The 20548-nt window shown below is 39.5% G+C and overlaps 2 protein-coding genes across 47 annotated transcripts in view; both read left to right on the forward strand.

Moving 5' to 3' along the window:
* Positions 1 to 4251, forward strand: part of camk2g2 (calcium/calmodulin-dependent protein kinase (CaM kinase) II gamma 2) — a 74332-nt gene extending 70081 nt beyond the window's left edge. For all 46 annotated transcript variants that reach the window (XM_073873157.1, XM_073873158.1, XM_073873162.1 and 43 more), the window contains 3 exons: positions 131 to 231; positions 1027 to 1275; positions 1711 to 4251. In XM_073873157.1, the coding sequence (XP_073729258.1) occupies positions 131 to 231; positions 1027 to 1259 (334 nt within the window). In that variant the 3' untranslated portion in view covers positions 1260 to 1275; positions 1711 to 4251. The remainder of the gene's footprint in view (positions 1 to 130; positions 232 to 1026; positions 1276 to 1710) is intronic.
* Positions 4252 to 5958: 1707 nt separating this feature from the next.
* synpo2la (synaptopodin 2-like a) lies at positions 5959 to 17771 on the forward strand. The gene is made up of 4 exons (XM_055170508.2): positions 5959 to 6583; positions 9804 to 9955; positions 10074 to 10774; positions 14059 to 17771. Exons 1-4 carry the CDS (start codon positions 6482 to 6484, stop codon positions 16632 to 16634), a joined length of 3531 nt encoding a protein of 1176 aa, XP_055026483.2. The 5' UTR covers positions 5959 to 6481; the 3' UTR covers positions 16635 to 17771.
* The last annotated feature ends 2777 nt before the right edge of the window (positions 17772 to 20548 follow it).

A 20548-nucleotide genomic window follows, 5' to 3' on the forward strand; every position in this document is an offset into this window, starting at 1 on the left:
TTAACCTGCTAAAACTCCCCTAAAGCATTTATTTTACTAGTTTTTCAACCCCAACCAACTATTTAAGATCTATTAAAACCTATTAAATGTTTTCTGCATTTGTTTGACGTTCATGTTGTTATTTCTTCTACTACACGAGGATCTGTGACCCAGGCCTGACCTCTTTTGAACCAGAAGCACTTGGCAACCTGGTAGAGGGAATGGACTTCCATAAGTTCTACTTTGAGAATTGTAAGCCCCATGCTTTGAAACAGAATTGAATGAAAAGATCATTGCATTCCAAAACCCTTTGTATGCTTTCATTTTCCATGGAGTAGTAAGCAACGACTTCAGTGACGTTCAGGCAAAAAGTTCTGCACTCTTTCCCCGCCAGCTTTTTTTCATGATTTTCACAAAAAGTTGAATGCCTTCCAGAAAATGTTCTTCTTTGAACATACGAACATACAGGAATGGTTTCCCGGACAGGGATTAGCTTAAGCCAGGACTAGGTCATTTTTAAAAGCATAATTTATAAATAAACACTACTTGTGTGGATCTTAAGACACAACACTCATACTGACATAGATATGTCAGAGCAAGTTGTTTTCTTAACCAGAGAGTACCATTTAAGTTAGTCTAGGACTAGGCTTAAGTCATGTCTTGGAAACCGCCCTACAATGTATCAAATGAAAGAACAAACCCTCTGCTTTCGAACAAAAAAGTTTCATGAGATAATTGCAGTTTTGTAAAGGACTTTTGTTAAAGATCAGATTCAGAATGATAATCAAAATATACACCGTTTGTGGATCAGTGGATGCTTCGGTGATTTATAAGTTAGGTAAGAGCGCCACCTAGTGGATAATCGTGGAAATATGGATTGCCGTAAAAACTCGTCATTGGCCAGGAAGCATTTTCTCTTAATTGACGAGATAACTCGTCATTGGCCAGGAAGAAAGTTAAACTCCAACCTATAAGCTTTATACTGTATATTAACTATTGATGTATTTTATTAACTATGAGTATGACCGCTTTGATTTTGTTTTGAAGTGCTGAGTAAGAACAGTAAGCCTGTGCATACAACCATTCTGAACCCTCACGTGCATCTTATTGGAGAGGACGCCGCATGCATCGCCTATATCCGACTGACGCAGTACATCGACAGTCAGGGTCACCCGCGCAGCTGCCAATCAGAGGAGACGCGTGTATGGCACCGCCGAGATGCCAAGTGGCTCAATATCCACTTCCACTGCTCTGGAGCACCTGCCGCACCTCTACAGTGAAGCACATAGGGCAGAGGTAAACATGAATTGTTTAACAAGAATAATTAATGTGAACTGACTAGGGCTGCATTATAAATCGCATGTGATTGTCATGCGCTTCTCGTCAGTAAAGACAGTTACTTGATTAGTAGTAAATCGCAATCAGCTGCATTCAAATGGAGCAGCATTTACTACACAGAGCCGTAGTTCACTGACAATCGGGGCAATTTCGCATTAATTATCGCAGACGTATTGCCCGCGATATGGCTTATCTGTGAAATATGGCTTTGTGTAGTAAATGCTGCTCCATCTGAAAGCAGCTGATGGAGATTTACTACTAATCAAGGAACCAGCATTACTGACGAGATGCGCATGATATCGCATGCGATTTATTCAGTCAATGCAAACCTGAAAAATATCCACTATTGAACATGGGTTCATCAATTCCTGACCGATTTCTTCTCCCTTACAGCATGCTGAAATACTAAAGCTGATTGGAGCATTTCTTCTCCGTGCACGTATTGCCGCCTGGAGCCCGGCCAGAAGAGAACCTCTTGAAGTTTTGAAAACGTGAGAGGAAAAAATTGAGGCAACAAAGAAATGTATTTTAAAAGCAAACTGTGGCCACCACTTCTGTCCAACCGTAGATGTGCGGCGGGCGGCCATGGCAGCAGCCCTGCCTTCTGGATGCTGCATGCTTCTAATGCCCACACGGGGCACTGTATTGTCTTTACCCGTAATCCCATAATCTCTGCTGCCCAACATTCGGAAATGGTGTTTTAAGTATTAATATGTTGTAAAATCTTCGCTTGTGTAATTAACAACCGATAGTAATGGAGTAACGGAAATTTTTTGGAATGAGAGCACGCCTTTTTAGGAGTAAATGGAGTTTATTAGATACTTTTTTTTTTGTCTTTTTTATGCAAAAAATTGATTGAATGCCATATCAGAGGAATGTGAAAATATGTAAAATTGATAATTATCAGAAGTTAAAGCACCAAAGTGTAGACATCTTAGGCTTATAGATGAGGATGTTTTTAATGTTGCTTTTATTCTTGGAATTGAAGATGAGGGTTGGAAGTTTTTTTTCTGGTGGTCTGTATTGTTCCTGTTTTTTATCTCTTAAATGATGCTGTATTTAAAAGTATTTTGTGTTTTCACGAAATTTGTTTTAAAGTGGGACAATTGCGAAATCGATATTTATAACGAGAAGGGAAAATACAGTCTGTGGTATCTGGGAACAGCGAAGGGAGATAAGTGAGAGTTTGCTTGAATGTCTGTGTGTTTGTGTAAATGTCTCTCTTGGGCTTGATATGCTTGTTGCCGTGTCGTGTTTTGAGTCGGTCCTTACACGCGTACATCCTGAACTCAACTTGGATCGGTTTTCTTGCCCTCCTGTATGTTTGCACCCCAAACCTCTCGGCTCTCTGAACCTGAAGTTCTTACTTTAATCGGTGTTCTGGGTTTATTGATTGACCAGGGGGCGCTAAACACTACACACAGGCTAGGCTCATAATAACTCTCCCCCAGCTCACTCCTTAGGCTTCCAGATGCTGTGTATATCATTTTTTAGACTATAAGCATGTTAAAAAGCAAATAAATATGAAATGGCCTGTACTGTTTTGCACATATGCTTACGACTCTATGCTGTTGCAGCTTCAGGTTATGAAATCCATCCATGGGTCCAAGCTCTGTAGGGACACCCAACACTGTCGCATTTCCCCTCTTTGAGTGTCTGCAAACTTATTTCTGCAATTTTTATTATTCATTAAGACTTTATGGATTATGGTTTGCTTAGACAGTGATCTCCTGGCTGCCTATAGGCAGAGAATTGAATGAAAAATACATTGAGAATGCAGTTTCAGGAGTTTACTGTGGTCCAAAATTTGTTCTGGTGTTTTTTTGAATGTTGGTATTTGTCTTAGATTTTGTTCTTTTTACAATATAACCTGTAAATATTAAAGTTATTGATGAGAGATGAATCGGATGCTTAGTTGTCGGGTAGGTTTCCTTTTAATCAAGCACACTGTCACTAAAAAACAAACACATGCAACTCTCACAACGTTGTGTCTGATCAACAAAGTAAAGCTATATTGTTACAATTGTCATTTATGATGTTGGTTTGGGTGTTTAAGCACACGGACACATTGTGCTCCCTTTAAAGTTTGTCTGTGAGTCGGATCTTGTGTGTGAATTGTGACGCCTGAGGGGTCTTTGCTGTTCCCCACTTGTACTCTGTGCTAAGCCAGTGCTTGTTATATTCTTTTATTGAAGTTGGGCAAACATTACACCACATGACAACTCTGTTAAAAAAGAGGTTTAATGTGCTTTTACCCGAAAGGCATTTTGTGAGTTTACAGATGAAACGTCTGATGTCTGCCATATCACCAAACTGTGCTTTTGTCGCTCGCTGATGCTGTGTGTGTGTCCTGTCTTTGTGGCATACTTACTGTAATAAAACAACGGTACCCTTTCCATCACTCATAGTGTTTCCTCTCAGAAAAGAGAGCGTCCAAATTGTTGTGTAGTTTGTTAAATAAAACAAAACAAACAGAGAGATTTTCCAGATGCAGGAGATTGCAGTTTTGTTGCATTTTTTATGATTGTTAGATGGACACACGAGCTTTTGTTTGCTGACTAAATACTTAATCCCACTCCAACAACCACCATATATGCAGATCAACAGGCGGAAAATATGCATGTGTAACTTTCTGGTAATAGTTTTCACTGTATGTGTTTACCTAAATTAAAAAAAATCTGTGTATGTTACCTGCATCTTTGAGGTTAATGAAATGTGGCGCTGAAATATGGTTTCCAGTGCTAAAATTAAATTTAGGACAAAAAGAGATTTAACAGCTTTTGCTTGCTATGCTTCCCCATTTTTGTCAGTTTTTTGCATTGTAACCATATAAGATGGGACTACATGTGTCTATACTCTTTTGGAGGTTTATTTGGATGCTGGATTTTTTTGCATGATGATCATACTATTAATAAAACTATGAATTTAAATCTATGAAGTGTTTGTTTGAATGTTGTTAAATCTTCACAGATTTGTTATTACTGAAACATTTTAAAGTATTTATTACAAGAGCACTTTTGCTCGGAATACTTTTAACTTGGACCCTTTAGTGCAGAATGCTATTAACCTGCAAATAGTTTGAAATTATCTTAATACAGTTTAGGTTATGGTTAAAACCCATAGGTGCATGTTACAATATTACGATATCTTATTAAATATTGCCTAATACCAGGGGGGCGTCATGCACCAATTTATTTAAGGGGGCGCAGTGTGCACAACTCCGAAATGTGTACACGGACATCAAACGAAATATTTTAGAGCTTTCAGTCTTTTCCATGGCACTTACATTTATTACAATCTGAACACCCCTGCTTTCATGCAAAAACCTCCAAAATAAAAATGTTGACTAACTTTTATATCAAATATATTCAATCGGAATAATAACATTGGTATCATATTTACATCTGAAATGGCATATTTATTTAAGTTTTAATATGTGACTTGTTTAATTGTGTTATTAATGCATTTTGCACAACGACTGCACAACCTATAAAATTAATGTATTTTTAAATCCATAACGTATATAAACAACGAAAATGACATAAGCTATGAGCCACGTGATTGATTTTAATGTTCAATAATGATTAAAAAAATTGTAGATAAAATTATTAGAGGAACGCATCAAATTTTAACTTACCTCATATATGAACGTGTGTGATTCCGCGCTCCCGTGAACTCTGGTGAACTTTGTTGTTGTACCAAGATTAATATAGAAATCTATTAAATAATATAACGTTTAGACGATCACATTTTAAACCATACATTTTCTACACAAAGGAGGTTAACTGTAGATCACCGTACTGGGGTTTGGAAATGTTGTGAGCGTTTCTTACACGTTTTAATTCCTCAGGTAACAAAATGCAACAGCAAAGAGCTCGTGAGCGCACTCAGACGCTGATGATGTCTGCCTCGCCTGCCGGCTGAATAAAGCAATGTAAGTAACATGATCAAAACGGCGAAAATTTTCGATAATAGTGTGCATATTAAACAGATTAAAAGTCAAATAACAGATTAATAGACGCTTCTTTGATTTTAAGATTGCGTGCAAAATCCATTTGGCTAAAAAAAACAAGGGGGCATGTGCCCCTTCAGTTTGACTGGGCATGACGCCTCTGTCTAATACTAATGGTATTGGACATTTTCAAAAAAGTACTGTTATTTTGTGACCATTTATTGATGTTAAACAAGTTGAAATTAATTTAAGGGGACATTTCACAAGACTTTTTAAAAATGTAAAAATAAAAAAATCTTTGGTGTCCCCAGAGTACACATGTGATGTTCTAGCTCAAAATACCATATAGATGATTTATTATAGCATGTTAAAATTGCCACTTTGTAGGTTTGAGCAAAAACGTGCCGTTTTGGGTGTGTCCTTTTAATTGCAAATGACCTGATTTCTGCAGTAAATGGCAGTGCCATGGTTGGATAGTGCAAATTAAGGGGGGGTATTATCCCCTTCTGACATCACAAGCCAAATTTCAATGACCTATTTTTTTACATGCTTGCAGAGAATGGTTTACCAAATCTAAGTTACTGGGTTTTTCTTTTTCACATTTTCTAGATTGATAGACGCTCTGGGGACCCAATTATAGCACTTTAAAAAAGTCCGATTTTTTTTATGATATGTCCCCATTAACTTTGTTGTTTAAAACACATGTTTTCATGATATATCGATCACATTATTTCTTTCCAGTGTATAGAAAATAATTTCTTAATATTTAGCCACAAATTAAAAGTTGTATTTAATGTTGTGCCTTTAAACTTTGCTCAGCCCCCACCATCCTTAGGAAGAGAGGCAGAGGTCTATTTTTATAAAAGCAGTGCACGTCCCCTTCCTTTAGCCAGCACTCTTGAGTGACAGCACAACTGTGTGGACCTGCTTTCATCCAACACAGAATTCCTCTTCACAGGGAGACTCTTTCCCCTCTATTTTAACTTCCTTTATTGCTGCACCCCCATCGCCAGCATCCAGTTCAGGGTGTGGGAGGGGATCTGCGTGTATTCGGGGAGAAGCTCAACTCAGGTGGGCAACGAGACGTATCTTACAGTATAGCTGCAGTATCATTTCTTTTTTCTGAGGGGGCCCTTTTAAAATATGAAACGTTTGTACTGAGGGCCCCCCCAGGCCAACAAATTAACCCAAGACAGAAGCACAGATCGCAGCATGGTGGCTGAGGAGGTTATCATCACCCTCTCCGGAGGAGCACCGTGGGGCTTCAGACTACAAGGAGGATTCGAACACCAGAAGCCACTGCAGGTTGCAAAGGTATGGATGCAGGGAACACAGAAGAACAGAATCTGCTGTAAAATGTGCTATGATTTGTTTAAATGAATTTAATGTCGATTTCTTATGTCTAAAACAAGACTTAAGCTGTAATGGACACCAGCACAGGCCCCTGCGCAGTGTGTGGTGTGGAATTGATCCAGTACCAAAAAAAGCTAAATGACTGATAGAGCTTTGAACTATTAGGTACCACCTGATAGCTTATCCTTAAATCACACCGTCTGACCGTTAACATTTTGAGTCATAACTCTGTATTAAACTGAAATATGTAATTGACAACATACTGTACTACAATAGCAAAAAGGGTCAAAAGATATTTTAGCTGTTATGTGGGAATAAAGAGAAATTGAAGTATTAAAAAGTTGATTTGTGACTACACACTGTGCTTCACAATGCCGTAGATACACTTTAATGCAATTTAGTGCACAATTTAATTAATGAATCACTGTGTCAGATCATTTTAATTAACCAGTTGAACCAATTCATAAAACCGGTCTGAATGATTTGTTCATGATTCAGACAGATCTGTTTCTCAAGGTTGCTCAAGACTCAATGATCTAGGCTACTGTGACAACACATATTGCATCTGAGCACATTTACAGCTGGTATTAAAGGGACACTCCACTTTTTTTGAAAATAGGCTCATTTTCCAGCTCCTCTAGAGTTAAACATTAGATTTTTACAGTTTTGGAATCCATTCAGCTGATCTCCGGGTCTGACAGGCCCCTTTTAGCATAGCTTAGCATAATCCATTGAATCTGATTAGACCATTAGCATTGCGCTAAAAAATAACCAAAGAGTTTCGATATTTTTCCTATTTCAATCTTGACTCTTCTGTAGTTACATTGTGTACTACGACCGACGGAAAATTAGAAGTTGCGATTTCGAGGTCGATATGGCTAGGAACTATACTCTCATTTCGGCGTAATCAAGGAGCTGGAATGAGCACATTCTTAAAAAAAGTGTAGTGTCCCTTTAACATTAAGGGGAAAAGGCCAAAATAATTGAATTGTTATTGCCGTTGCAATTTAAACTTTCCTTTGTTTGCTTTTGTTTCACACAAAACTAGTTGACTTATAAGGATAAAATACAATTTGGAATCGTCCCATTTTTTATATTGTTACAGTGCATTGGTGTCATTTTTTAAAGTGCCCATATTATAAAAAAACTCACTTTTTCTGGGTTTTGGGGTGTTATTTTGTGTCTCTGATGCTTCCACACGCATACAAACTTGGAAAAAAATCCATCCATGCTGTTTTGAGTGAGACACACGTTTCTGAATGTCCTCTGCCTTGAGTCTCTGATTGCACGAGTTCAAACTCAGCTCCGAAGTGACGTAACTAGCCGATTCGTCACATTCCGTTTGAATTTTACAATTCTACATGAAGTAATAGTGCTTTGCCAAAATAAAAGTGTTTTGCCAAACTAACCGAGACCAGGCCTTACCGACCCGGCTTTTCTGACGAGGCTAACGTAACCCCGAGACTCTTTTTAACTTTACGGTCCGGACCTCCCGCTAGCTTCTAGCAATTAGCACGCAGTCCACAAGCAGTATACACCCCCCGCCGGGTCTTAATTTCTGTAATTTGTGAAAATAATGCGTTTAAAGATGTTTTATAATGGGAATATGTTAGCATTGTCCAGGGAAAACGAGTGTATTGTTGAAACTGCTACATCACAATTGACTCTGGAATCATTGTGTGTCTCAGGAGTTTCTTCTCCTGTAGTGTACTTATTAGTGATACTTTTCTGCATGATTTGTCTGTTGGCAACATAAACCGTTAATAATAATATATAAAAATAATAACACAGTATGGTATTTACTGCTCACGATATCACTGAGCACGCGCACATGACGTTAGTAGTGGGGCGTGATCAAAGGAGCAGCAGCTCATAAATATGTAAGATCACCTCAAAACGGCACAATCTGAAATGCCCTGAAACAGAGGCTACTAGAGATGGATAACAATCTTTTCCTACAAGCTATTTCAAGCAAACAACTTTTGAAACATGCTTTATGGAACTCATACACCTATTTAACTTGTGGAAAAGCAGTCATAAGATGGCCACTTTAAAAAAAAATTAAAAGGTCCAAATCATTGTAACTGCATGGAAAAAAGATATTACATAGCTCTGTGGAAAACTTGATTCTGATTGGTCAAATGTGACATTCCAAGGATTGTTATATCCCAATTGCTGCAAATAACAACATACATATACTGGTAACACTTTACAATAAGGTTCCTTCGTTAACATTAGTTAACTACATTAGTTAACACAAACTGAACTGCACTTATACAGCATTTATTAATCATGTATTGCTCATGGTTTGTTCATGTTAAGTTAATACATTGACTAATGTTAACTAATGAACCTTATTGTAAAGTGTTACCATTATCCTAATGGTTGCTTGTTGAAGTAAGATAAAAGCGTTTCTATTTTAATCATATTAATTTACAGTGAAAACATCAAGTGGATCATGAATTTACATTGGCCTAAAGCACTGGTTCTCAAACTGCGGAGCTGGCCCCCCTTGGGGGGCGTGCGATGGTGCCAGGGGGGCCCCAGTTGTATGACATTTTAAAAAACACATTAATAAAATTTCTTTGGGGGCACAAAAGGTGGTGTACACTGAAAAGTTTATGAACCATGGCTTAAAAAACATTGTACAATAATTACAGATGCTCATTTCAAAAGTACATCACTAATGATATCCAGTAATGTCATAAAATTGTTAAAAATAAAGTTAAAATAAAATTGAGTTTAATACATTTAAACAAAATTAAATCAAGGAGTCTTGAAATGCAGCTTCAGTTAAACTTGCATTCAGAATGATCTTAGTATGAACAAAACAACTGAAATCAGAGCTTATCTTTCTCCTCTAAGTGTGCTGGGCAAGAGGCACACACAAGCAAGGTTGTAATGATATCCAAGTGCTAGAAACAAAACAATGGCACGTGGGTAGCATCTGTTCTCTATCCATGCCAGGCTCCTCCTGATATTATCTGATTGGTTTATGTTCTTGTCATTACAAATATAAAGATAAAATTATCTGAAATAAAAGCCAAGCAATTTATTTGTTGACCTGCACAACTTCACATAGTTTGCCCATTATAGTCTGTGTATCCTACATTCTTTTATTTGGAAAACAAGTGTTACGATGGCTTCCCAATCTGTTTATTCAAGTACATTTGTGCCCTAGGTACGTAAGCGAAGTAAAGCATGTAGAGCTGGATTGCGTGAGGGAGATGAACTGGTCTCCATCAACGAGAATTCCTGTGGGAGTTTGTCGCATGCCCAGGCCATGAACCTAATCGACAGCATGCCAGGGTCACTACACATCCGGGTTAAAAGGTAAACCATTCTTTATAGTACTTTCGTAATGCAAAGTGGTGTGTTTAAAAGATAGTTCAAAATAAAAAACACTATTCCTTATTCCTTAAACATTCCTATTTCCTCATATGTCTATCAGGGCACCGGATGGCTTTCAGTCAGTGGTTCTGGTTGCTCGAGCTCCCTCTCCCCGCATTGATAAAGAGTACCGTGCTGCCCTTAGGGCCCTGTCCCCATCCAAACCTCACCAGACCACCGTACGACAAATCCACCACACGTCTCTGACGTCCCCGGGTGGACGCAGCGGATTGACCTCTCCCCCAGGAAGCGAAGCCTATTACGGTGAAACAGACAGCGATGCAGATGTGGCTGCCAACGAGAGACATCGCAAGCCAAAACGACGCAGTCCCAGCAATTTGCCCGGCAAGGCTGGTCGATCCTCGCCCGAAGGTGCGGAGACTTCTGAGATGAGTGGGTACGACAGCGCTTCGGATGCCCAAGTGTACCATCCTTCAGGGCCAAATGAGAAGGGAGACCCTTTGCCCGGCGTAGCCCGAAAAGAGGTGATTTACCAGCCTGCTTTCACCGGAGTCTGGTCCACACAGACCTCCACTGAGACCTCATCAATGAGTGCGGATGACCAGAACCCTCAAGAAGGTCTAACGGAGGAGGACAGTGGGTTCCAAGAGATCACAAATGTTCCACTCGTGTCTCCAGAGAGAGCAAAAGAAGCTCGGATGCTGAGCTCTTGTGCTCAGTTGGTGCCCATGGTTGGGCCAGTTGACCATCCAGTGGATGAAGAACTCACCTTAACATACATGGATAAAGCTAAACAAGCCAGTAAGTAAACATTTTTTCCATAAATCTGCCATTTAAATACAGTACATGGCTCATAGCTTCAAAGATAGAGTCATGAAGACCACTCTTTATTTTGAAAGTCACAGCTTAATATAGTCCCAGGTAACATAGATAGACTAAAAGTTAAATGACAGTACGACTGCCTGCATGTAACCTCTTGAAGAGAGGAGGGTTGAATCTTTTAGCCTGCACCGTGGTCTAAATTTGTCCTGAGGCTCATAAGGTTGATAAACTGAGTGTACTGCTTTACATGAGCTGGCATAAGTATCCCCAGCTGCTGGCTCATATCAGGTGACAGTGTTCCTCACAGGCCCGCTCTTCACCTCTCTACCTCCACCAGCAAACCCAGCTGTTTTGTATTGTGAATATGCAGAGTATTTAACTATTGCTTCACACATCAGCAGAAGCATCTGGTTGGAATTTAGCATCAATAGCCATCAATGCAAAGCACATATTACAGTAGTTGTTAGTCTTCATTAATCTAAAAAGCATTTCAGACGAGATGTTTTACATTTCTAATAGAATGATGTTCATGCCAATCGCTCTGTAATAAAACATATCAGGCACTCAGTGTTGTGACATTGATCCTAGATGGTTGCTAAGGAATGTGTGATTGCAGACATCAGGTGGTAAACACCTCATTGACATATGTGTTTATTATGTGTATATACTAAATTTAAATAAACTATAAGTGACTGTAGGAAAAATGCTTTTGATGATAACCGTTAATCTAATGAAAATATTGTATTCAACGGTTATTGTATTTACTGTACCGCATGCTTTATTAATTCTTCATTTCATGAAGAAACTGCTTAAAACCAGCCTAAGTTGGTTGGCTGGTTTTAGCTAGTCTCCCAGTGTAGTTTTATCTGGTGTAGTAAGCTGGTTTTAGAGGGGTTTTGATGAGCTTGTCTAAGCTGCACTGCAAAAAAATGACTTTCTGACTTAGTATTTTTGTCTTGTTTTCAGTACAACTATCTAAAAATTAAGATGCATTTTCTTGGTGAGCAAAATGACCTAAAATAAGTCTAGTTTTTAGACAAACAATATTCAATTTAAGAAAATGTGTGCCTAAAAGAAGCAAAAATTCTGCCAATGGGGTAAGAAAATTTTTCTAGATTTTTTTCTTGAATTAAGTGTTTAAAGGGGAAACTCCACTTTTTTTAGAATATGCTCATTTTCCAGCTCCCCTAGAGTTAAACATTTGATTTTTACAGTTTTGGAATCCATTCAGCCAATCTCCGGGTCTGGCAGTACCACTTTTAGCATAGCTTAGCACAATCCATTGAATCTGATTAGACCATTAGCATCGCTTAAAATAATCAAAGAGATTCTATATTTTTCCTATTTTAAATGATAATACGCAGTGCCCAAAAATTGTAAGAGGACTATTTTCGGCTGCTGCGTAATATCATTGCGCCTCCTTCAGCCATGTTACGTAGGCAAAATCCTTGATTATTACGCCAGAATGAGAGTATAATTCCTAGCCATATCTGCTTAGAAAATCGCAACTTTTAATTTTTTGTCGGTCTTAGTACACAATGTATAGAAGAGTCACGTTTTAATAGGAAAAATATCAAAACTCTTTAGTCATTTCTGAGCGCGATGCTAATGGTCTAATCAGATTCAATAGATTATGCTAAGCTATGCTAAAAGTGGTACCACCAGACCCGGAGATCAGCTGAATGGATTCCAAAACAGTAAAAATCTAATTTTTAACTCTAGGGTAGTTGGAAAATGAGCATATTTTCAAAAAAAGTGGTGTCCCTTTAAAAAATATATGTTTCTTACCCCATTGACATTTTTTTCTCTCGCTTAAATTGTGTTTTTTTCTTTCTAAAAACTAGACTTATTTTCTTAGGTCATTTTGCTTACCAAGAAAATGCATCTTAAATTAAGAATTTTTAGATTTTTGTACTAAAAATAAAACAAAAATACTCAGTAAGAAAGTATACTCTAAAAAATGCTGGGTTATTTTCAACCAGTGTTGGGTCAAAATGGTCGAACAGAACCTGCTGGAATGTAATTGAACCTATGCTGGGTTGTTTCAACCCAAAATGTTGGGTTGTTTAACCCATTGCTGGGTAAAATAATAAACATGTTCTGGGTTAATTTAACCCAACGGTTGTCACTTTTCGACCCAATGATAGGTTAAAAATAAGAGTGTAGCTGGTTTAAGTTGGTCCTCCTAGCCTGGCAAAGCTGGTCAAGCTGGTCTTCCTGTGTGGTGTTTCTGCCTGATCAGCTAAGACCAGTTTGACCAACTAAAAAGTAGCCAAAACCTCCCCTCCCTGAACCGGCTGGTTTTAGCATTTTCTGTCAGCAGGGTACAGTATGTAAACAATTGGAAATGTGAAAATGACTTGCTAAATTATTGAATCAAGTCAAACACCTCAGCCAATAAACACGAACTGAAGCAATTAACTTCTACTAGTATTACATTTTAAAGTAAAGCCATGTGTCATCGATTTCTTGTCACTTCTAGCATAGTATGCTACAAGGCCTGTAGCTGGGTGCCGCAGCCCCCATTTATATGCGCCTCAGAGAAACAGCTATTTGAGTCAGTGTCATTTCAAGCACCGGAATAAACAGCACTCAATCTAAAAACAACTCTAACCTACTATCTAAACTTTCTCAAGATCTTCTTATGGGTCACAGTTAAGCATCAGTAATTTAAACATGTCCCCAAATCAATGTGATTATAATTTTCCTCCTAATTGCTTCAGATTAATATTATATATGAACCCTGCTCTAAAAACCTTTGATAAAAAGCTACATTTTCTAAAGACCTTATGCTAGGATAACTGTGTGAGACATACAAAGTGTGTTCCTTTAAATATGTATAAATATCTTAACGGTATTGCGGAGGATTTTCTTTTTCCGGGTGGATCATCAAGACTAATTGGTCCTCCTTGTCAATCAGGAGTGTTGCACAATTGCATTTTTTAAAAAAGTGGAGAAGGTGGTTCTTTTCTAAAATTTGAGAAAATCCTCCGCTACACCTTTAAATTGTGTTCTTAGTATCTAACTATGCAAAAACTTTATATAATCATTAGTTGCAGGTCTAATAAGGCAAAAGTCTACTACTGTCAGTAATTATTAGAAAATTAAAAATATAAAATATAATATAATAATCATAATAACTAAGACTAAAAGCATACTGTAAAGTGGATGATGTAAAGCCATAAATTGCAATACATAATCCTTATTCAGAACCTAATTAAATTCAAACTTGATTGTAACTGTTTTTGTTTTATGTTATTTAGAATTGAACCGTGGAGACACATTAATGGATAAGCAGGTGAAAGAGGCTCGGTCCAAATGCCGCACCATTGCCTCGCTACTTACAGATGCACCGAATCCTCATTCAAAGGGTGTCTTGATGTTCAAAAAGCGTCGCCAGCGCTCTAAGAAATACACACTGACCAGCTTTGGAAGTGTTGATGAGAACATTCGGCAGGACTCTCAAGAAGAGGATGGCATGTTTCCCGGTAGTGAATCAGAATTTGACGAGGAAGGGTTTTCTGCTGCACCTGATCCCACATGGGACAGCGACTACCTGGAGATGTTGGAGAAAAGATCTGCATCCCGAGGTATGGAAGGAGAAAGTGGGGGTGCTCTCAGTCCAGGTCTGAGTGATACCTCGGGTAAAGGAGCACAGCTGTTTGAGCAGCAAAGAAGGAGGGCTGTGGAACATGCAAAGAAAATGGAAGCTGTCCAGGAACACCTACACAGCCAAATGCTTAAAGAGCAAGCACTTCCTGAAGTAAAGACAACCACAATCCAACCACATCCAGACCCAGTGACAAAGCCAAGTCTCCAGCCACCACCAGTTCCTCTAAAACCTGCAAGACCTTTAAAAACACTACATCCCGAGGTTCAACCAGCAGAAACACCAACAAACCAAGAGACACATCAAGCCACCCCCAATGTTTTTGATATTATTAAGGATGATTCTTCACACACAATAGCGCCAGCTCCTTCTGTGGTGCATGTAACTAATTTCTCAGTAACTTCTGCAGAAGCAGTGATGCCTCCACCTCCTGCTCCTCTACCAGAACTTCCTGCCAGTTCCGTTTTAAACAGAACTGCCAGACCTTTTGCCCCAGGCTTCATTACCCATCGGGCAGCTACTGCTCCTGTTGTTTTCCGCCCTACAGTCAGTAAGAAGACACCAAGACCTGTTTCAGTGGCTGTGGTGGCATCTCCATTCTCAACAACATCCGAGGAGTCGACCATAGGTGTCACCTCTGCTGCTACCCACCTTACAGTGAGACAAAGGAGTCCCAATGTACCTGTTGGAATACCCACACAGCCCTTTGTACCTGACAAACCTATACCCCCTCCAACTGTATATGTGGAGTCATATTCCCAACCTCCCAAACATTTCTCCTCTGTGGAAAACATCCAGGTTGCATTAGTGCCACCTCCCAAAGTTCCAACTGAACCTACATATTTTGTAGACACACAAACAGTTTCATCTGGTCATGAGGACGCCACTGTGGCTCCTGTTATTCCTCCTGTCATCTCTCAGGCCACAGCCACACCATCCCAGCCCTCTTCTACTGTAATTCATTCAGATCCTGTGACTCCTTCCAATGCTGTAACTCCGCTGTCGCCTGTAGGCTACCGTGACAAAACATTTGGCACTGGTCCCCGTACTGGTATTCTCATAGAAGCTCGACGTCGTAGCTCAAACAAGCCCATGTTTAAGATGCCTGACAACAAGGAGAGCGGGCCAAATCCTGAGTTGTTGTCTCTGGTGCAGAACCTAGATGAAGGACCTAGACATGGGTATTATGAGCCTGAAAATGTTCCCCAAAACATAGATGAGAACAGGACAAGGGTTCCACCACCTGTGGCTCCCAAGCCACGGATCATCCCAGATATGTCACAGATTCCCCAGGCCGAAGGAAAAGGTGCAGAACTCTTTGCTCGTAGACAGATTCGAAAGGATTTGTTTGTTGTAGATACTCCACCTCTACAGCAACCTTTACAACAACCTCTACAGCAACCTCTACAGCATCAACAATTTCATTCAGCCATGAATCTGATCCAACCACACGATCCTTCTTCATCCTCATCCCAATGGAAGTATTCCCCCAACATTCGAGCTCCTCCACCCATCGGTTACAATCCCCTGCTCTCCCCATCATGTCCCGTTGGGGCACAGCGTGGAGGGACCAAGGTGTCTGGTGAAAGCTCCAAAGTAAGTAAGGGTAAATATGGGACCCGGAAAGAGGGTATCCAGGCTATAGACTTCATGAGAAGGCAGCCCTACCAACTTAACTCAGCAATGTTTAGTTCTGGGGCAGGAATTAGCACACAATCTTCAACCCAGAAGCAACAGAGAGAAGGACATACTCTGACACAACCCAGGCAAATCCCGGTGAAGACGACACGTGTGTACGAAATCAAACGGTTTTCAACTCCCACCCCAATGTCAGCCCCAACTCTCAGCCCCACAGTGATTGTACCACGCTCACAAACCACACTTGGTGAACGTCTGTCTCATTCTGACATGTCATCCCCACCCCCACTCTTTTTACCTGAACCTACTTCGGCACCTTCACGCGCCACCGGCCTTCCAGAACTTCCGAAAATTTCAGCTGCACCCATCTCTCACCCTGCACCATACTTACCCACAGCTCCCATGTCAAGTATGTCAAGCCTGAACTATCCCGGGCTCCAAGCTGCCAAACAGTTTAAGAGCGCTCCTGAATTAAGTTTCCTGCGGGCAAACCCCTTAAAGTCTCCAGTCCAAGCTCCTAAACCTCGATTTATTGCAGCACGAGTGGGTATTCAGCCTCACATCTGGAGGCCTGGCACCCTACCTCACTGACAAGATTAAGATGATTTTATCCCCAAAATTCATACGGTTTCCAATTTTATCAAGATGTCAATATCTTTTTAATTTCAATTAAAGGATAACTCTACCCCCATAATGAAAATTTACTCATTATTTACTCCCCTTCTTTTTGTCTTTCTTTCTTTAGCCAAACACAATCAAACTTATATTAAATAATATCCTGGATCTTTTTTGCTTTATAATGGCATTGTGGGGATCAACGTTTCGAAGTTCCAAAAGTGCATCCATTTATCGTTAATGTAATGCACATGTACCCCAGTATGTAAATAAGTCTTCTGAAGCGAAACAATAGGTCTGTGAGGAAAAAAATATATTCTGAGCTTTTAATAAGGGTAACGTACATTTACACAGGGCGTAAGCGTTAACCCTTCCCATTCAATTTTAGTGGGTGAAGTCATGCGTTGCCGAACTGAATTGTGGATCCGTCTGCGCCACGTCACTGCCGTTGCTCATGGCAGAAGTTGAACATTTCTCAACTTTTCAAGCGGCAATGCGTGCGTCAGCCAATCAGATCGCCTTATACAAATAACCTTGGCAGAGCTAGCCAATTACGTTTCGCTTCTGTCCTGTGTGAATGTACCGTTACAATACATATGTCATGTTAACAGACATTAACAACTCAAAATTCAAAAATGGCAGCATGTGAAATTGCATTGTTTCTTGCGTGTCTCATAACTAGTCGTCATGATAAAACGCACAGTCATGAGACACGCGAGAATGTGATTTCACTTTCTTTCTTATTTAAATCTAGAGTATTTGTAGCAAGGAAGAGCCACAATATTATTTAATATAACTCAGATTGTGTTCTGCTGTAAAGAAAGACATAAACATCTTCGATGACATGGTAGTGAGTAAATAATTAGTATATTTGAGTTATCCTTTAAAGAAACATGGACAATATATTTTTATTTCACTTGGAAAAACAGAATAGTATTAAATTGTTGGTGCCTTAGTGATAAAAAAGCTTTCTTTATTTTGGAGATATTTTAAAAAAAATTAATTGTAACATGAGCATATTGATTTTTTGCTTGTTTGTTTGGATCAGTTTAAAACAGCTGGTTTTGCATCTTATTTCAGTTTATTATTCACATTAAACATTTTGTCACCCTTCAGTCCATGACCCTATCAGAACAGTAATCTACTAGTTGACTTGTTAAACCACTGGTTTAGATTGTTTTGTTTTGAAAGTGTTTGAGTGACATTTATTCTGAAATTCAGATTTTGATAAAAAAAAATCAGTGGAATTACTGTGAAATGTCATGAATTATGATTTTAACCTCCGTCTGGGTTAAATACAACATTTATGGGTGGTTTCCCGGACAGGTATTAGCTTAAGCCAGTACTAAGCCTAGTTTAATTAGGAGACATGACTAGTTTTAACCAACATGCCTTACTGAAAACATTACTTGTGTGCATTTTGAGGCAAAACAAAGGGCACTGATGTATGTTAAGATATGTCAATGCAAGTGGTTTTCAGTTTGGACAGCTCTTACATTTATTTTAGTCTAGGACTATTCTAATCCGTGTTCGGGAAACCGCCCCGTAAACTCTTAACAAAAATGCTGGGTTATTTTTACCCAGCGTTGGGTCAAAAAGGGAGAAGCCCAGCCCATTGGGTTGTAATTAAAGATATGCTGGGTTGTTTCAATCCATTTTCTGGGTTAATTTGATCCAACGACTAGGCTCGTCCTATTTTGACCCAACAAAAGAACCTTAATAATATTAATACAATTTTTAGAGCATAATATTGTCTATAAAACTGTTGGCAGTCAATGGATACAGAGATCATGCTATAGTTTATTTTGTCACTGGCACAACATTCTGACATTCTAAAAGCCATTGCACAACATTGTGTGGCATTGGTTTGGAATGACATAGAACTATGATTGGACTGACAAGTTTAACATTTTAAAGGGATAGTTCACGCTGTCATCATTTGCTTCTGTCATGGTTACTTTCAAACCAGCATTGGGTCAAAAAGGGACAAACCCAGCCCCTGAGTTAAAGGTGCAATGTGTAACTTTTAGAGGGATCTCTTGACAGAAATGCAATATAATATACATAACTATATTACCAGCGGTGTATAAAAACCTTACATAATGAACTGTATTGTTTTATTACATTAGAAAGGGCCGTTTTTATCTACATACACCAGGGGTCCCATTACATCAAAGTCACCCATTTGTGCCGCCATGTTTCTACAGTAACCCTAAACAGACAAACTGTTCTATAGAGCGTGTTTTCTCACTACGTTGTCTCAGATGATGACATGTTTGTCATATGGCAACTATTGTAGCTTCTCTAAAGGTTTTCGATAGGGAAGAGTGTGGCCTGAGCCATTGGTTACACATCACAATCTTACCACAAGATGCAGCTAAAATCTACACCAGGGCTATTCAAATCTTACCCTGGAGGGCCGAGCACTGCATAGTTTAGGCCTGGTCCACACGGACACGGGTATTTTTTATGCGGTTCGGCCGTTCATCCACACGAAAAGGCAGTATCAGGTCACTGAAACCGAACATTTTTGAAAACCCCTGCCAGGGTGAGGATTTTAAGAAACGCTGGTTGCAGTGTTGTCGTGTAGACCGTAAAACCGGGGTTTTTGCCTTGCTACGTCACTTTTGTTAGGCTTCTGATTGGCCAAGATGGCTTTACGGGATTTGGGTTATTCGCCGCCAGCTGCTGTGGCATGCTCTTGACAGGGCTTGATAGCGTGTTTTTGCTTTTTCAATCGAGCATGTGTGGACAGGGTTTTTCTTTAGGAAAAACTTGGGTGATAAAAGTGCCCGTGTCCATGTGGACCAAACCATGGGTTAAAACAACCCAGCATAGGCTAAATAGCAACTTAGTAGGTTGGCTTTGTCCCTTTTTGACCCAACTCCTTTTAGTTTTATAATGGCATTGGATAGTGCCCCATTTTTAAAGCTCCAAAAAACTCATCCATCTATCAAAAACTAATCCATGCAGTTTTAAGGGCCAGTCACACCAAAAGCGTTAATGGCAGTTGCAGGCGCCTTTTTTGAATGACATTCTATGGGCAGGGCGCGTTTCCGCGCTGTTTATGCGCGCCGAGCGTCTTGCGTTTTTTTTGCCGCCTGCCGCGCACGAGTTTTTGAAGAAGCGCTGAGAGCGGAGAAGCGCCCGACGTCATTCGCGTCTTTCCATTGTCCAATCGAATGAGGGGAGAGGCGGGCCTTACGTTGTGGTGAGGGAAGTTTACAGTTGCTTTGAAGAACCTGACTTCACTCGCTCACTCTCTCCTGCGTGTTTGTGCACCTCTCACCCTCAAACAAGGTCAGAGCAAGCGCCCTCTTTTTAAAGTTTCTGCTAATATGACAGTTAACAGCAAAAGAGCGCTCACGCTTCAATATTTGATTGACAAGACAGCTGACTCGGTGGTTGCTTAGCAATATGAAAAGCTTTTTTTTTAAAAGGCAGTGCGTCGCGCCTTGCGTTTGCAAGAATTTAAAGCGCTTTTGGTGTGACTGGCCCCTTAAATGGCTTCTGAGGTTAAGTGATGGGTTTTTAATTTTAGGGTAAATTATTTCTTTAAGAAGTGCAAATCTCTTCAAACATATTCAGATTTTGACTCTGAAACTTGGTGAAGTGTCATTCTGACTGATCTTGAGTCTAACTTTTGATCTACTTGGCACATTTAAGAATGGAAATAAGCTTAAAGCTTTATGATGATCAACGTTGTCTCAGATGTTTCTCTTTAAAACCTGTTGGAAAGGCAACTACAAATAAGACAATGAGACAAATTGTAAACAATGGTTGAGAGTAAGAATATAGTGAAATAATATAATGAGAAAGTGTAATCTCAGATTTTTGATTACGGACATGTCAAATGTAAGTATAGTTTAAGACAGTGTTGGGATGTTTTC

This window comes from Misgurnus anguillicaudatus, chromosome 11, assembly GCF_027580225.2.
Source record: "Misgurnus anguillicaudatus chromosome 11, ASM2758022v2, whole genome shotgun sequence".
Classification (NCBI taxonomy): Eukaryota; Metazoa; Chordata; class Actinopteri; order Cypriniformes; family Cobitidae; genus Misgurnus; species Misgurnus anguillicaudatus.